The sequence below is a fragment of the Aplysia californica genome, unplaced genomic scaffold, assembly GCF_000002075.1.
Source record: "Aplysia californica isolate F4 #8 unplaced genomic scaffold, AplCal3.0 scaffold00154, whole genome shotgun sequence".
Classification (NCBI taxonomy): Eukaryota; Metazoa; Mollusca; class Gastropoda; order Aplysiida; family Aplysiidae; genus Aplysia; species Aplysia californica.
The window spans coordinates 697,133-714,649 of NW_004797424.1; the positions used below are offsets into that span (position 1 = coordinate 697,133).

Genomic DNA, 17,517 nt, shown 5'->3' on the forward strand with positions numbered 1-17,517 from the left:
TCTCTCTCTCTCTCTCCCTCCCTCCCTCTCTCATTCTGTCTGTCTGTCTGTCTTTTTCTCTCTCTCGTTCTCTCTCTCTCTCTCTCTCTCTCTCTCTCTCTCTTTCTCTCTCTCTCTCTCTCTCACACACACACACACACACATTATATTAAATTCTCGCAATTTCAGATCATGGCAAAGCACATGAAGCAATAATAAATCTACCACTTAAAGAGTTAAATAGGAACCCTAACACCTTCCATCCCCCATCCCCCCCTCCCCCCGCGCAAATTAAAAATGGTGATCGGACCAAGAAAGTAGCAAAACCGATCGATGGTACTTTGTATTTAGACATCTTTTCGCATACCCAGGTAACATATCTTTCACTAGTAGTAGTAGAATGCAAGCTCAATTTGGGCATTTACACAGGAAAAAACCCCCCAACCCAATTAATAGCTGAGATAACAAAGCTGAAGTGTGCTGAGTTTGTGCATGGCGTATCAGTCTGATAGGACCACAATCACATTGTCATTATTTTTATCTATATTTTTCTATTCATCAAAATATATTCGTTATCCTTTGGAAATCGAAAGAAACTCAGATTTTGATTCTAATAGGTGCAGTTTATAGCAGAACGCCATTGACATTTCGTGCTAACCGGGGCCATGCTAGTCTGCGATCAACGAAAATGCCTTGAACAATGGACGCAGTTTTTTTTTGTTTACCACGCGTTTCTCCACGATCAGCTGGTGACCCAGATATGTGCATCCGGGCGAAGTGCCATCTCTCTAGTATTACTGTAAACTCTCTGGTGTCACTGTCTGCGATAACCCAACCTTATAGACAAGTTGAATTTGTTTAGGATGAAATGAAAAATTTTTGCCAATTTGTTCTTTTGTTTCAGTTCGTACATTGCTCAACCTGTATCATCTTGGTTAGATGACTACTTCTCGTGGCTTGTGGTCAGTCCGTGTTGTCGGACGTATGAGGACACAGGAGATTTCTGTCCGTCTTCAGGTAAGTTTGCACTGCATTGCTGTAATATGTCACATAATTTCATGAATCTGATTAGTGTCTATGGGGGAATAAAACATTTTCACTAGCAGCACTAGTACATAACATGGAATATATAGAGCTGGAAGAAAATCTTTAGTACATAGCAAAGAAACTACTGTGTGTTTGTACTTGTTGGAAATGTTATAGTTTAATCAATAATGAATCATTTTCTTAGTTCCAGTGTCAGTGCGTGAAAATGAGACAAATTTTTAAATGATTTAAATGAGTCATCCTCATTTTTCTCTTGCTAAGTGGCTGGTTGGCAGGTGTTTTTTTTTTTTTTCCAATCAAGCATCTGTAGCCCTTGTCTTTTCTTCTTTTCTTTGTATGTTACGCTCTAGTAGTTACATCTCTAATCTTCGACACTTACATGACCAGTTTGTGTTTCAAACGCTGCTCAACTTTTACTATTTCTAAATTAACTATGTTGTTACTAGTCATAGGGTCCTGCTAGTCACTCTCCTCAGTCACTGATTTTGCCACCTGTTGTTGTCCCTTTACAGAACAGAACAAGACCTGCCTTGCTTGCAACGTCACGGACAAGTACAAAGGGCGCCCCATCAGTCATGACTTTGACAAATTCCTTCCTTGGTTCTTGAAGGACAACCCCAACATTCACTGTGCGAAGGGGTATGTCACTGGCGTGTCATTGTCTGGTGTCCACATAGACTTGCAACATAATATCCCAGACCTTACTCCCACATAACTTTGGTTCACTTCGGAGCCATATGATATGACGGGGGGGGGTGTTACCAAATGCACTCAACTGCAGCGTTTTGCCCTTCTTTTGGGCTCTCATGAAGCGCACACTTCGTAGCAAAGTTTTATAGAGAGCAACGAACATTCGCTATGACTGAGCATGGTCTAGGATAGTATAATTAAAGTCTATGGGTGTTGAGCATTCCATTTTTATCATTTTTGCCAAACAGTGGGTGGAGTCATGAGGGAACTAGCATAACTGGCTGTGATTCTTAGATGGTGGTCACTTGGTTTCTCATTGTTTTAGAAGCCAGTCTGTGGTTGGAGGGCATCCGTCACTGGTAGGTCCAATCTCTTTTCTTTCCCTCAGCTATTTATGATTTTATAATGTGCGTTTTGGGGTTGTTTTTTTTTCTTTGACAGAGGCCATGCAGCCTATGGGTCAGCAGTGCAGCTGAGTAACGATTCCCATCACGAAACACATGTTGGAGGTGAGTCTTCTAGTGTGGTCTGCTTCTTTTACTTCTTTTAAATGTTGTCTGAATCTGTTCTTCTCAAAATGTGCAGGTGGTTGGAGGGTGCCGTTGGTAGGTGCTGCTTCTAAGATTTCTTCCCCCTCCCCCTGTTGTTTAGGTCTCGATATCTTTCTCTCTATCCTCATTAAGAGATCATTATTTTGCTGATGTTCTCTTCTTTACTGAAACTGAAAGCTTATGAAGTGTGTGGTCTATATTATGCATGTTCTCCACACCCTACAACTTGTCAAAACTACATGACTGTTAAAACTGTGCTTTGCTTATTACTTGAACTGTTGCAAGTAAAGATGATTCCGTTTGTCATGGTGACGACCATATTTCTGCACTAATTACTCCTATTGGGGGGAGCCTGTGTCATTTTCTTTCTGGAATAAATCTGCTGTACTCTCAGAATCTGTATCTATTGACTTCACACTTCCATATGTACACGTGCGTATACACATACATTCTCTCTCTCTCCCTCTCTCTCCCCCCCCTCTCTCTCTCTCTCTCTCTCTCTCTCTCTCTCTCAGTGGGTGGTTGGCAGGTGCTCTGGTGTGATTTGCTTCTTTTTTCCTATCAAACATCTATTGTCCTTATCTCCCCTTCTTCTTTTTAAAAATTTTTGTTTCTCACTTGTAACTCCTCTAATCATATGACCTTATGCAGTTGCGAGCACCGTAAAACCTCTACTAAAACAAAAATCTCTCTCTCTCCCTCCCTCCCTCCCTCCTCTCTCTTTTTTTCTCTCTTTCACTCTCTCTTACACAAAAGCACTCCCACACCTTTTCTCACACACACACACACACATGATATTAAGCCAAGTTTTTCTTCTGTCCACAGCTACATACTTCATGACCTACCACAGTGTCTTGAAGACATCCTCGGATTACATCACTGCTCTGAAGGAGGCCAGAAAAATTTCAGACAACATCACGTTGTCGATGAACGGGACCGGGAAAGTGTTCCCTTACAGGTGAGACTATTGCTCCTGACAGATCCAGTTGGAGAGTGGCAAATCAGAGGCTTCATTCACGCATTGCAGATACTTTACTCTTGAAACCCTGAGATTTTTCCACCGTTTCCCTGAGTTTTTATCTAGTCACCTAAACCTGGTGCACTATGTCTTATTATAACCCCAAAAGCATGCCTCCAACTTCCAAATGGTGGAGACAAAGGCTTAGTCTTTACAAAAATAAAAAACTTGGTTCGGGAATTGTTCTGAAAAACAAGCAAAGACTAGCACTAAACAAAACGGAACAGTTGTCACTAGTATCGGACGCTCCCAGCGTAGGGAACAGGGCTATTACCGCCGGACGCTCCCAGTGTCCGATGAGGTTTAAGGAGTTGAGCCAAGAGAGAAGCCTGCAAACTGCACATATCAATTAGTGATGAAGCATGTTCAAAATGGGGTTATCTCATCTCTGCCAGAATTGGGTCTCATTGGCGGTAGCAAAAGCCACAAGTAATCTTATCCCTTTGAGCCCTCGCCACTGGTACACTGGTGGTGTGTAAAACCAAAGAGTCTACATAACAAGAGCGGCCACTTCACTCTTTGAGCCAATTAAAAAAGTGTCCTCAAAATTCGGTGGCGCCCTCTTCGCAAAAGCGCACCCTTTGCGAACAGAGCTGCCCTACTTGGGTTTTAAAAAATCAAAGTGTAACTAGCAAGTTTTGGAATTAATTTAGGAAGAACACTTTTTTAAAATGGTTACTCTGACAAAAAAAACTCTTCCGGAGGAAAGGGTGATTGTTTTGTTCGTTTAATTTGACTTTAGAATGAAAGGCGAGAGGTCATTAAAATAAAAAAAACCTAAAACTCCGCACTGAACGAACCCGAACTGCTGATGAAGAATCGATCTGCGCACGCAAGAAGGTGCTATTCCTATTCTTCTTCTGGAAAAACGAAAGAGAGCTTCAAAACAGACTGCAGCGCCATCTGAAGCAAAGAGCGAACTTCCGGCGGACACTTTTTTGGCTGAGTGGCCCATCTTGTTATGTACTATCTTTGGTACTATCTTTGGTAAAACTGCCTGTATGTCTAGCCACCGGTACACTGATGGTGTGTAAAACTGCCTGTATGTCTAGCCACCGGTACACCGATGGTGTGTAAAACTGCCTTTATGTCTAGCCACCGGTACAGCAGTGAGCGAGACCCGATCCCCAAACCAGCTCGCTTGGGACAAAACACGCTCGTGAAACTGTGTCTACTACCACAGTACGTTACTGATTATTTTGAAGGTCTTTCTGAATTAGATGCTAGTAAGGACAAGGACAACCAGAAGTGGGATATGGAATGTGATTCTGACGATCATATGAATGTTAGTAATATATCTATTAGGAGCTCTGGCAGAGGGGCATGGTATCATCAGGAGGTCAGGGCTTGAAGGGTTAATCCTTATTTCCTCTATTTTGCTTAACCGTATCTGTATGTCACGTTTTTCTATCGTATCCATACGACGTGGGGAACTCTGTGCCACCACTTTCCAAAGAGGAAATTTACGCATTAATCCGATCCGTACGCTTTGCATAACAGTCTGTCAAAATGATTTTTTGAGAAATACTGAAAGTTTCAGAGATCTTTAAACTAGAAGTATTCTGAAATGTGAAGAATTTACCCCTGGGTGTATGGATAGGGTAAAAAAATATTCTCCTCAGCAGATGCGCTGGTCATTGTTAGACATTGGAGGACAAACTCTGTAGAGCTCAAAGGCCCCTTGTCTGTTGATGCTTGATATCATGTACAGTGTCGTATAACACAATTTTGTGGGTGGTTGATTGGAGGGTGCCACTGGTAGGCCTTACTTATCTTCTGTTTCTTCGTTGTTTTCTGTCTGTCTGTCTTATATTTTCCCAACACTAAATAACCATTGTTCCATCAATGTGCTTCACTGTGCCCCAACTTTACTGTTGTGTGACCCCGAATTCTGTTTTCTCCTTTTTCCCAGCACTTAATGACAATGCTCTTCTCTGTATTTTAACAATGCTAGTGTACAACTTGGTGGTTCTCTTCTCTGCTTTGACTTGATATTTTAAATGACTGATACTGTGTCCATCTGCTTCTCTGTACTCAAACAAACAATACTGGTGTTTGATTTGGGCTTATCGGCTTGGAATAGAGTGCCTACCTGGGTTGTTGAAAAATACAGCTGGCATTAACTGACACAGATCTGATCTTCCTATGGTGTTTAACATCCACATTGTGGGTGGTTGAAGGGTGCTCTGGTGTGGTTTACTTCTTCTTTGCTATCAAACTTCTTCTATCTTCTTTATCTCCCCTCCTTTTTTTGTGTGTTTGTTACTCTCTTGTAATACCTCTAATCTTCAGTGGGTGGTTGGTGGGTGCTCTGGTGTGGTTTGCTCCTTCTTTACTATAAAAAATCTATCGTCTCTATCTCCCCTCCTTTTTTATGTTTGTTACTCTCTTGTAACACCTCTAATCTTCTGGTGCTCATATGACGTTATGCAGTTGCGAGCGCCGAAAAACCTCTATTAAAACTAAACTTTAATCTTCGGCACTTAATGACTTTATTGTTTTGCAAGTGCCGTAAAACCTTTACTAAAACATATGGTGTTTAACATCCACTTTGTTTCTTCCCCTCTGTTCCAGCGTGTTCTACGTGTTCTACGAGCAGTACCTGACCATCGTGGAGGACTCGGTGTTGAACATCCTGTACTGCCTGGCGGCCATCTTTGTCATTTCGTTCCTGCTGCTGGGCCTGGACCTGCACTCTGCGGTGCTGGTCGTGCTGACCATCCTCATGATCCTGGTGGACCTGATGGGCATGATGTACTTGTGGGACATAGACCTCAACGCTCTCTCGCTGGTCAACCTCATCATGGTAAGGGGGTTTATAGTGTGTGTGTGTGTGTGTGTGTTCATGTAAAATTTGTGTGTTTGTACATGCATAGACCTCTACGCTCTCTCGCTAGTCAACCTCATCCTGGAAAGGGGGTCATAGTGTGTGTGTGTGTATTCATGTAAAAGTTGTGTGTTTGTACATAGACCTCTTCAGTCTCTTGCTGGTCAATCACATCATGAGTGTGTGTGCATATGTGTCTGTGCATATATTATTTAATTGTTTGTACATCAGCCTCAATGCTCTAGCCCTGGCCCTTCATCATGGTAAGGTGGTCTTAGTGTGTGTCTTTATATTTGTGAGTTTGCACATCGACCTCAAAGCTGTCGCTGGTCAACCTCATCACGGTAAGGTGGTCATAGTGTGTGTGTGTGTTTGTACATCATCTTCCACACTCTCTCGTTCTGTATGTATGCATGTGTGTGTGTCCATGTTTAAATTGGTATCTTTGTATTTGTGTAAGAAGATGTTCATAATATGAATTGGTGGATAGGATTTATTTTTTTTTGTCTTGTAGTGTCTCTTTGTTATTTTTTAAGATAAAAAGTAATATTCCCAAACCTGTTTGTGTCAATAAATAGTTGACTTCATCTGGTAAGGAAGTCCAGAGTCAGAAGAGGGTGCTGGGGTGAAAATAGCAAATACCAATCTTTTTTGATTGCCCTTGGAGAAGTTTTTCCTGCTTGTCATGACATGTGGACCCCGCTGGGTGGTGCCACTGACTGTAGTGTCTTTAGGCCATTCCCAAAGGGGGGACATTTCTCGTTCATGCACAGTAGAATTGTAAATGGGCTGATTCATCATGTCACGCTCATAACTGTGTCTGATCTACAACAGGGAACTGCTGCTTTTTCTTTCCTAATCCTTAATATTGTCATTTTTCCTCTACTTCTTTTATATGTTTGTCACACTCTTGTGACTTGCTCTTTCTGGGGTACCTTGATAGTCGAAGCAGACTTTTTTTTTCTTTTTGTTTTTGTTTTTGGTAAGTGTTTTTACAGCGCTCGCAACTGCATAAGGTCATATGAGTGCGCAGGACACACCTAATATTTTCAGTTGGAAGGAAATTTTGAATTTTGCCCGGTTGTTGGCCGAAGCCTACTCTTATCGATTTTAGACCAACAATGGATCTTTAACGTGCGCAACTTGCACATGGGCCCTCCGAGATTTTTCGCCCTTGTCCGAGAAGGCTAGGTGTAGATCTTTCCTACCAGAAGATCAGGGGTGTGGCAGAAAGACAGCAGTTAGGAGGAGCCAAGGAGTAGCAGTAGAAAGGCTGCAGAAAGAGTCAGGAGCCCAGAGGAGGGGGCAAAGGAGGTGAAGGGGAGGGGGCAGAATGTGGAAACGAAAGCAGGCAACAGAACATTACTAGAGAGCAGGAAAAGAGGTGAAAGGAGACAATTTTAGAGAAGAAAATTTTTCGGTCGCTGCCCGGATTCGAACCCGGGACCTTTGAATGAGAGGCCAACACCTTGACCTCTAGGCCACGAGAGCCCCAAGCAGACTTTGTGCTATTGAAGCTAGAGAGGTGAGCAGAGTAAGTCTGATTTCCTGTAAAGACTTCTCTGTTGACACCCACCCCTTGGCGCTCATATGACCTTATGCAGTTGCGAGTGCCGTAAAACTTCTACTAAAACTAAATAAACATGACATGTGAGACTGTCGTGCTCAACAGTAGCCAATGGTGGTGAAAACTGACGCATACTCTCTCATGCCCACTCAGACTTGGGTGTTGGGGCTATTAAAACTTTGCTCTCTGGGTGGTTGGCGGGTGCTCTGGTGTGGTTTGCTCCTTCTTTCCTATCAAACATCTATCGTCCTTATCTCTGCTCCTTCTTTTTTGTGTATGTTACTCTCTTGTAACACGTCTATTCTTCGGCACTTGTATGACCTTATTGTTTTGCAAGTGCCGTAAAAGTCTCACGAAAAAATTGGCTCTCGCTCGCTCTCTCTCTCTCATATACTTCGTTTTGTTGCTGCTTGCTGTGTGTACCTTTATACTATAACATTTTTGTTCTCATCTTTATTTCCTCCTTTTCAGGCCATCGGCATATCAGTGGAGTTCTGTTCCCACATCATTCGAGCATTCACTGTCAGCGTTCTGCCCACTCGTAAAGAAAGAGCAAAGGATGCCTTAGGACATATGGGAAGCTCGGTGAGTGATGGTCTTGCCCAAAATATCCAGCCCAGTCGGTTGTTCTCCTTTTAAGTTTTTTTTTCCTTCAATGCACCTGTTTACAAGTACCCTGGCAACAACTGAAAGTAAGCTGCAAGGTGCCCAATAATTTGAGAAAATCAGAAAAAAAAATTGTGTAGATAAGCATCAACTCCAGAACATTTTTTCTTATAAAATGTTTAATGAACAAAACCTCAACAAAAAATCATTCATGAGTATAAAGTGTTAAGTTAGGGAAAGGAATGGTCAACTTAAGAATATTTTTTAGCATTAAAGTGTTAAATAAATAAGGCCTCAACACGAGATCATTCTTGAGTGTAAAGTGTAGATTAAAGGAATTCTCACCCCAAGAATACCTTTTACTCTAAAATGTGAAATAAACAAAGCCTCGTGGAAGGTTGGCGGGTGCTCTGGTGTGGTTTGCTCCTTCTTTCCCGTCGAACATCTGTCGTCCTGATCTCTCCTCCTTCTTTTTTGTGTTTGTTACTCGCTTGTAATGCCTCTAATCTTTTGGCGCTCATATGACCATATGCAGTTGCGAGCGCCGTAAAACTTCTACTAAAACGAAAAACAAAGCCTCAACACGAGTCTTGAGTGTAAAATGTTAGAAAAACGACAACAAATTTTTTTTTATGTCTGTCACAGGTCCTGAGTGGCATCACCCTTACCAAGCTGGGTGGCATCATCGTCCTGGGCTTCTCCAAGTCGCAGCTGTTCCAGGTGTTCTACTTCAGAATGTACCTGGGCATGGTCATCTTTGGGGCCACCCACGGCCTCATCTTCCTTCCCGTGCTCTTGAGCTATCTCGGTAAGTGTTCCGTGTTTGTTTCCTTGCATCACTCAAAGACAGCTTCTGTGGTGTACTGTAGCTGTTAGGTGCTTCATTGTCACACGGACAAGACGAGAGCTCGATTCATGAGTGGGGAGAATTTTTATCAGTTATCTCTGTCTTTCTGATGGGATGTTGTATCCCTCTCAGCATAAGTTGGCCCTAACAGGCGGGGTCATAGCCCACCTAAATTATTTAATCTGTGGATAAGGATATAAAAAAACCTCTATTACAAAAAAAATAATTAAGAAGCGTTCCTCAAGATGGGTAATTGACAGGTACTCTGTTATAGTTTGCTCCATCTTTTCTAACATCTATCGTCCGTATCACTTCTTCTTTTCTTTGTTACTCTTTAGTAACAGCTCTAATCTTTGCCACTTATTCGATTCGATCTATTTATGTTGTAAGTGTTGTTTCTGTCTGTCTGTCTTACTTTTTCCCAGCACTAAATGACCATCGCTGTGTCGATGTGCTTCTCTTTACTCAAACAAACAAGCAAATATGATCCGTTTGTTGCAAGTGTTGTAAAACTCTTACTAAAGGTACAGCAACTAAACCCATACCAGACCATTCCTGTTCCAAAGTTCCATCTCCGAAATAACCCATTGTCTCCAGTTAAGCTTTACAACACTCCAAATCAACACATCTTTATGTGTGTGTGTATATGTGTTTGCCTCCAGGTCCCTCTGTAAACAAGGCCAAAGTCTACCAGCAGAAATATGTGCAGGAGTCGATGGAGGAGCAGGGGGCCGGGGACCAAGGAGAGTCCCGGACCAACCGCAGGTCGGCGCAGCGCTACGCATACGACAACCCGCCTGCTTACAACAGCATGGGCGGGGGCACCGCGCAGCCCATGTGATGCTGCTGAGACAAAACATGCTGAGAAGATGACGCTGTTGTTGCCGTGCTCAGATTCAGCCAGTCCGCCGTGTACCTTAGTTTGTGGGAATTTGGGGTTGTGAGTTGTGGAGAGTGATGCTCACTCACAGCAAGTGTGTCTGGCATGGTCGTGTGTTTGTTTGATCTGATTTGAATGTGGGTGGAAACTAAGAATCATGTGAAGCTAGGAGTATGGGTACACCACCATCTTTTTAGCATCCTGGGTCTGGGAAATGTCTCAAGAGTTACTGCTTTTGTAATAAGGGTGCCCCATGATAATAACTCCCTAATGTAGACCTCTGCCCTGTCATTTCAGCAGCCTTTGTCTCCCAGAATCCTGAAAAATTCATGGATTGGTAAGAAGGTAGACATTGGATGTAAACGTATAAAAGATAGAATGAAATAAATGGTACAAGTTTATCTTTGTACGTGTCTAGTGGAAAATTCAAGTCTTTTCTGGTGCTAACGTGGGGATCTGACGCGATCTTGTGTTTTTGGTGTGCTTGTATAATCTTGTCCTATACAAATGTGTGGTGGGTTTTGTGTCCTGGCGGCAGAGACAGAAGAAGTGAATGGCGTTACCATGCAGAAATGAAGCGGTACCCTCGGTTGCTGCAGTGTAGATAGACTTCTTTCTGCATTTAGATTCTCCACTTTAAAAAAATAGATGACAATGTGATTTTCTGTGTCGTGTCAGCAACTCATGACATCCACTCGTACATTACCAAGAATATGGAACAGGAAGCAAAGTACTAAAGTATAAAAATTGTTTCTATTTTCTACTTTCCTTTTCAGCACTGTTCACTATGCTTTTGATTGGGGGCGGGGGTGAATAAAAATGTTGAAAAGGACAATTTGCAGACAGATTCTGTTCTGTTCTATTCTGTAGGTATACTTGTAGTCAAATACTTTGTACATAAAATGAAGACGTAAAGGCCCTGGAATTGTGAATGATCTGAAGGAGACCTCAGAGACAGTTTTTATGTATAGTTGTTTTTACTGATATGATTCACATGAATATGAAGACTTTCCTTTTATGAATTATGAATGAAATGGAAGACAGACATGGACAAGTTGGCATGAGTAGAACTGAGAGGGCTAAAAAAAATGCTTTAAAAATAGGGAGCATTGGTGCGTTCTTGTGCTTTTTTTTTTTTCAGTAAGCTAAACTCAGAAGCTTTGCCTCTTGTCTTGCTTGGGCCTTTATTCTGAGAGATACATTCCCGCTTTCTCTCAGACAGCTGTCTGCTTCGGTTCCGCGCTGATACATTCAGGCTGCCTGTCACTTTCTGCCTAAGATAACAAATGATTTGTTATTCCCTGATGTTGATTATGCAAAAATGTTTGATATTATTTTCTTTAACTGCAGATAACTTGATTTGTTTTATTTTTCTTTAAGCTTGATTACATTTCAGGGAAGTTGTGTATATATATATGAATTATATATTATGTGTATGTGATTATTGTTTCTGCTGCTCTGAACAGTGTCTTGTGAAGAATCAATGTTTCTTATGGGTCAGTCTTATGAATGTTATTTATTTCATTTTGTATGGCAAAAGTGGTGAGTGAAATAACTAAAATTTGTAGGTGTGTGAAAATGCAGGGATATAAGTTGAGCATTTGATGGTAGCTAATTGAATGTTTTTTTATGTAGATGACTGGTGGTTTCTCTTTTGTCAAAGTGCAGCTTATGGCTCTGATAAAGGAATACTAAAACTGCTGTATAAATTCACACTTCTTTACCTATGTTCAGTTTTGTATGATTTGAAAGAACTGTGTCTCGTAAAGAAAATTGCAGGAACTTTTGCACAATATTTGAACCATTTAACCTGTTTGAGCAAATGCACAGTTTTGTACTTTGCTTCTTTATCCTTGTACTGGGTTGCTATGGAACATTATGTGTTTGCTTAACAAGTGCTACCAGGTTCCAGAACCAGTGAAAAAACGGCCTCCAAAGTTTTGGTGAATTCCAAAGCTTGAGTGTCCTTAAAAATTGTAAATTTACATTTTCTATTTTGGTGCTTTTTCATCATTTTTCAGTGAGTTCCACACAGAACTATGTTTTCAATTGGACATAAAAAGTGTTGAACCAAAAAAAAATTCAATAGAAATTGCTCAAGGAGCAGAAAAATGTCAGTTTCTTCTATTTTAGTATTTTGATGAGGCCTAATTCACCGCAATGACTCGCATATTTTTTTGTAATGCAAGGGGGAAAGTGGTTGTTTAAACTGGTGGCCCTTGTGGCATTTTCGACTGTAGTTCGTTTGTTTGAAGGAAAAAAACTCTTTAGGGCCTTCTTCTCAGGTGTGTTTGCTAGTATTATATTTCTTCCAGATTTCCTTTGTTTCCAGGACCTCCATAACAGGGTTTGCTCTTGTCTTGTCTCAAAAGACTTGAAAATTAAATCCTATGTCTATTTTGAGAGATTCCTAAAATATGGTGACAGGTGTGTTAAAATCGAGTGTGAATATAGTGGAGTCCATTTAAACCGAACATGGTTGATCCAAAACCAGTGGTAAATGGAAAAGAAAATCTCCCAATTTAAAAAAAAAATGTTTTTTGGGAGAAAACTTTCTAAATGGAAAACTTGGCTAAACTAAAGAATGCCAGGCAGTCTCGCAGATTTCAGTTTAAGTGAACTCCATCATACATAAATGTTTTAAGGTAAGAAGGATACAGTTGCTTTTTATGTGAATGTGTGTTTGAAGATATTAATATATAACATGTATGCTTGCTTGGGATTTGTCTGTCTTGCAATGTCTCACTATATCCATGACGCGGAGTGATACTGTGACTGTGCTCCTTCACAAGCTTTGTAAAGCCTATGTACATCATAGTTCACCATAGTCAGTAATTTATTCCTTCATGTTCTATCATGCCGATTCTCTCTGTACAAAGTTCCCTTTGGGCTCGTGTCAAGATGTCTGGTGTCTGATAGGAATTGGAAAATTTCCTGTTGGATGATAAAGGGTATTTTCAGGGTTATTTGCTGGGTGGAGTCCTTTTTGTCTCATTTTTTCATCCTCCATTTCTTCTTCTCCTCATCCCTCCCTTCCCCCCACCTTTTTTTTTTTTTTGACATGGTCCTCAGTCCTCTGTATAAATTTTTTGAATACGCATTGAAATATGAGGGACAATGAGGATTTTATTACGTGAATTATTTTTTTCTCTGTTTTTGTTCATTTTAGCAAAGCTTTACTAATACAAGTACTACACCTTTATGGCAGTTATTGAAAGGGGGATATGAGAAATGTTTCATTTTTTTACTCTGTTTACAAAGTGCCCATTCTTCCTTCGGGTTCAACATTAAGTTAATGTTGTGATGTTTGTTTAAAGAGAGTTTGTTATTATGCCAAAGGGTGAATGTTGTCTCCGTCTTTCGGATAATAGGTGGTTTCTTCTTTTCTTCTAATTTTGTCTATGCTATAGCACACTCAAATATATTAAACGCTACTAAAGTTGGGTTTTTAATTTTTTTCTTCTTTTATTATCTTGCTTATTCTAAATAGTGTATGGACTTCTGTGTACCCTTGTGGGTCCCTTTTTCTTAAGTTCTCCAATTAAAAACAGCTCGGGCTAATTTGAAGCAATATATTTCGTTGTCTGTTTGTCTGCAGAATATAAAATTCACCAACATCTCTTGTTTTATGTATAGGCCCTCCGATTTGTCTACAAAAGATGTGAAATCAAATCCAATGCTCAGAAAGTTATTTTATGGAGCGTCTTCATCTTTGTGCTGGGAGGCTGTCGTTTTTGTTTAGTTGAACGGGACAGGTTGGGTTGAGGATGCCCACTTCTTAATGGTCTTCGTTGTGTGGATGTAAGCTCGAAACATTTTCACTAACAGATTCTTGGGCTCTGATTCCTCAGCTTCAAGTAAATTTCTTTTTTATATTATGTTTCCTCCTTGAAAAGTATTTTCAGAAGGAAGGTACTTGCAGCTTTCATGTGCTTCAAACCAAATTACAGAATTAAATCATTTGATCAGTTTTTTGTTTGATTTATTAAATCCAGATTTGAAGAACTTTGTTACCCAAAGTTGTCAGTGATTGGGTGTTCTGGCTTTAATTCTCTGTTTTTCATTTACTCTGTCCTGATAACCAAATTGTTTTTGCATTATGCAATGTTTTATTTTATTTTCAGAAGTTTGTTTGGGGAAAAGGGGTGAATGGGGAGGGTGGCGGTGGTGATTTATTCAGAAGTTTGTTTGGGGAAAAAATGGGGAGGGTGGCGGTGGTGATTTATTCAGAAGTTTGTTTGAATAAAAAGGCAGGGGGGGGGTAAGGGTAGTGGTGGGGATGTTTTCTGAGGGTCCACTCCACAAATAAAATGTATTCATATTTTATATGTTGTATTTCATTAACACTTACTTTGTATCATTTGATCAGCAACTTTTCTCATGCATTTATTCATCCAAAGTTGTTGTTAGGGTTCTTTTTTTCAATTAAGTAATAAGCAGGAAAATAATTAACCAGCATTTTTTTTGCCTTGTGTGAAGAGAAAAAGAGTAATTATAGGCACATGAGATAGTTGAATCACTTTTGCCTGTGGAAAAGGAGATAGATCTACATTGTATGTTTCTTTGCTTCCCTTGTCCCTGGCCTATTGTTCTGTGGCTATGTGACTTTATTAGAATTTTTAAAAACATTAGTTAGTGTCAGACAACCCTTATCTGCTAGTTCCTGGGCAAGCTACGGCTGCTCTTTTATAAGAGAAAATGTAATTTAAAAAATACTGTGATCAAATTTTGGGGGTGGTTGTATATATGTATGTTTGTGTGTTTGAAAAGGGGGGAGGGGGGAGAGAAGAGTGGGTTGCTTGAATTGCTGAATTATAGATTTAATAAATCATTTTCATCAAATGGCAGGGGAAAGGGGAAAAAAAACAGTCAGTCTGTTGAAACATCTGTTTTGCAGATGCTAGAACAATCTTAGTAGGAAACAATTGGTTCACCTTTCTACTGTATGTCGTCATACATTTTATATTGTGAAAAATGATTGATAATTTCATCATATTGAAGTTCATGAGAAATTTTGAATAAAATTTTTCTTTGCACAATATCGTTCTCCTATGTTGTAATTTGCAAATTCCGAATTAATTTTTCCTCATGAAATTCTCCAATGCTGAATCGCTTTGGGTAAAAATGGAAATGTTTAATTTCTCACTGCATTATCCAGGTTCCCGAAAATAATATTGCATATGTTACTCTCAATTTTTATCCGGATAAGGTGTATACCAATTAGGAAATAATTGTCCTTATAAAAAATTATAGGACTTTGTACATAGAATAAGGTGAGATAATAATATTGAAATTAAATGTCAAAGAGTTGAGCTTGTAAAGAGCTTTTTTTGTTGTTGTTGTTTGTTTTGCATGGCTCGGAACAGAATGGTAGACATAATGCTATCCTTAAGAATGGCTATTTTCGTGCTGTGTAGGCTAGATGTCCTTTTTTTTTCTTCCTCGGTTTCTTTTTCTCTCTCTTTTTAGCCAAGAGCCCACTTTTTGAAAAACTTTTTTCTGTTTAATGTCTGATAAAGTTTTGATGAAATACTTATAACATTTCCATGAAATGAGAATTTTCATTTCTGTGGGGGAGGGAGGGGGGAGGTTTATGTAACTAGTAGCGCAGTTGACATGGTACCGCATTACTGTGTAAATAGCCTGAGTTCAAACTACCAGCACGGTGGGGTTTTGGGGGGTTTTTTACTTGGTTGTTTGCGTAGTTTTCATGGCTTGGCACAGTCTTTTTTGGAGACAGGCATCAAATAGGGGGTCACATTAAACCCTTTCTAAACCATACCTAGTTTAGGTATTTATCAGGCATATTTCTCCTTTATGGAACAGGGGATATATCAAGTCTCTTATGTATAATGTCAACTCAGTACGACTGGTTTTGTCTAAATATTGCCACCAATTCCTGTGTATTTATTTTCATTGCTAGCTTTGTGAATGAAGGACCTGTTCTCCATTGTAATGGGTGGTCTTTGAAAAAAGGCATCATTTCCTCTTTTTCAATTCCGGTGCTTATTTTTCACTTACAGCTAAGTTGTAGTGTCCATCCTAAATTTTGCTTTTCTATCTACCCTTTTTAAAAATTATTATTATTTTATTTTTTTAATTAATTTATTTTTGGTTTACTTTGGATTCTTTTTTAATTTTAAGGTTTGATGTGTACTGAAAGATATTTTTCACCTGTATGAGACTGAAAGACCTATCTGGTTATATATTAACAATGATTCTTAAGGTTTTTGTCAGACTGCAGTGTTTTTGGTGAAAGATCTGTTTCATACATATATAAATTTTTATACTGGTTAGTATATGCCAGACCCTTTTATGTTAAAAAATATGAGAACGATCGTGTTGAGTCCATCGAAAATCATTGCACATTTTGTGTTCTACATGCACTACTAATCTTGCCAAAGTGATCATTTCATCTTGTTTCTGGTTACTAATACTTTAAATAGAACACCGCCATTGCTGATGCCCATCAACAAAAGATTTCTAAAGTACCATTTTCCCCCCACCATTTGTTGACAATAAAATATAATATGAAACGTTTGTATGAATTGTTCTGCTTTATTTGCTTACTTGAAACTTATAAAACAAACTTCTAAAATGCTGTAGTTTTTTCGACAGCTAGAAATTAATCGATTTGACGCGAGAAGAAACAAATAACGTTGGGAGCAAACAAATCAATAGAAAATACTTGTCAATATAGAAAGTGGGTGGTTGGCGGGTTCTCTGGTGTGGTTTGCTTCTTCTTTTCTATCAAACATCTATCGTCTTTTTTCTCCCCTTCTTCTTTTTTATGTTTGCTACTCTGTTGTAAAAACTCTAATCTTCTGGCGCTAATATGACCTTATGCAGTTGCGAGCGCTGTGAAACCTCTACTTTTAAAAAAAGATATAGAAATCAGAAAGTGGAAGTTTATTGGACACACTTTGAGATAACTTAAAACAAACAATACTCACAAAGCTTTAAGATGGAATTCGCAAAGAAAGAGAGAAAAGTGAAGGCCTAAAATACTCTGAGAAAGTACTTGGGTTTGAACCTAAAACTCAACGAGATGAGATATAGCTGGACAGAGGTTGAGACAATAGCCCAGGACAGAAACTGTTGTTGGTGGCCGTACTTCTCCGGCACAGGGGGATAAAGAATGATGATGGTGATTTGCCTACGTGTGTTTTAAGATTTATTTTCTCTCATCCAAGTCTTTCAGTTGCCACCAATCATCTCAAACAGATTAGCGTACTGCCTTTTGTTGACTATTTACGGTACTTGTACATGTACAATGTACTTCTATTTTTCCACCGTTACAGTTACGGGGTTGGTTGGAGGGCGCACACGCCTGTGGAGGCTTTTCTTTTCTCTTCCGCCTTTCGTTTCTGTCTGTCCGTCTTGTTCTTTTTTTTAATATTAAAATTAATAAAATCCAAAATGACCGGTATTGTGTTTAAAATGTGCTTCTCTTTGCTCAAATAAACAACAAACAAATTCCACTAAGCAAAAGTTGGCGCTCCTAT

At 39.6% G+C, this 17,517-nt stretch overlaps 1 protein-coding gene across 1 annotated transcript in view; it reads left to right on the plus strand.

Annotated features, from left to right (window-relative positions):
• The window catches only part of LOC101862111 (NPC intracellular cholesterol transporter 1), a 47,124-nt gene extending 30,572 nt beyond the window's left edge, over positions 1–16,552 (plus strand). Inside the window, exons 19-26 of the mRNA XM_005097419.3 lie at positions 884–996; positions 1,539–1,665; positions 2,158–2,225; positions 3,093–3,225; positions 5,860–6,091; positions 8,151–8,264; positions 8,931–9,093; positions 9,795–16,552. Of these exons, the coding sequence (XP_005097476.1) occupies positions 884–996; positions 1,539–1,665; positions 2,158–2,225; positions 3,093–3,225; positions 5,860–6,091; positions 8,151–8,264; positions 8,931–9,093; positions 9,795–9,973 (1,129 nt within the window). The 3' untranslated portion in view covers positions 9,974–16,552. The remainder of the gene's footprint in view (positions 1–883; positions 997–1,538; positions 1,666–2,157; positions 2,226–3,092; positions 3,226–5,859; positions 6,092–8,150; positions 8,265–8,930; positions 9,094–9,794) is intronic.
• Positions 16,553–17,517: the final 965 nt, after the last annotated feature.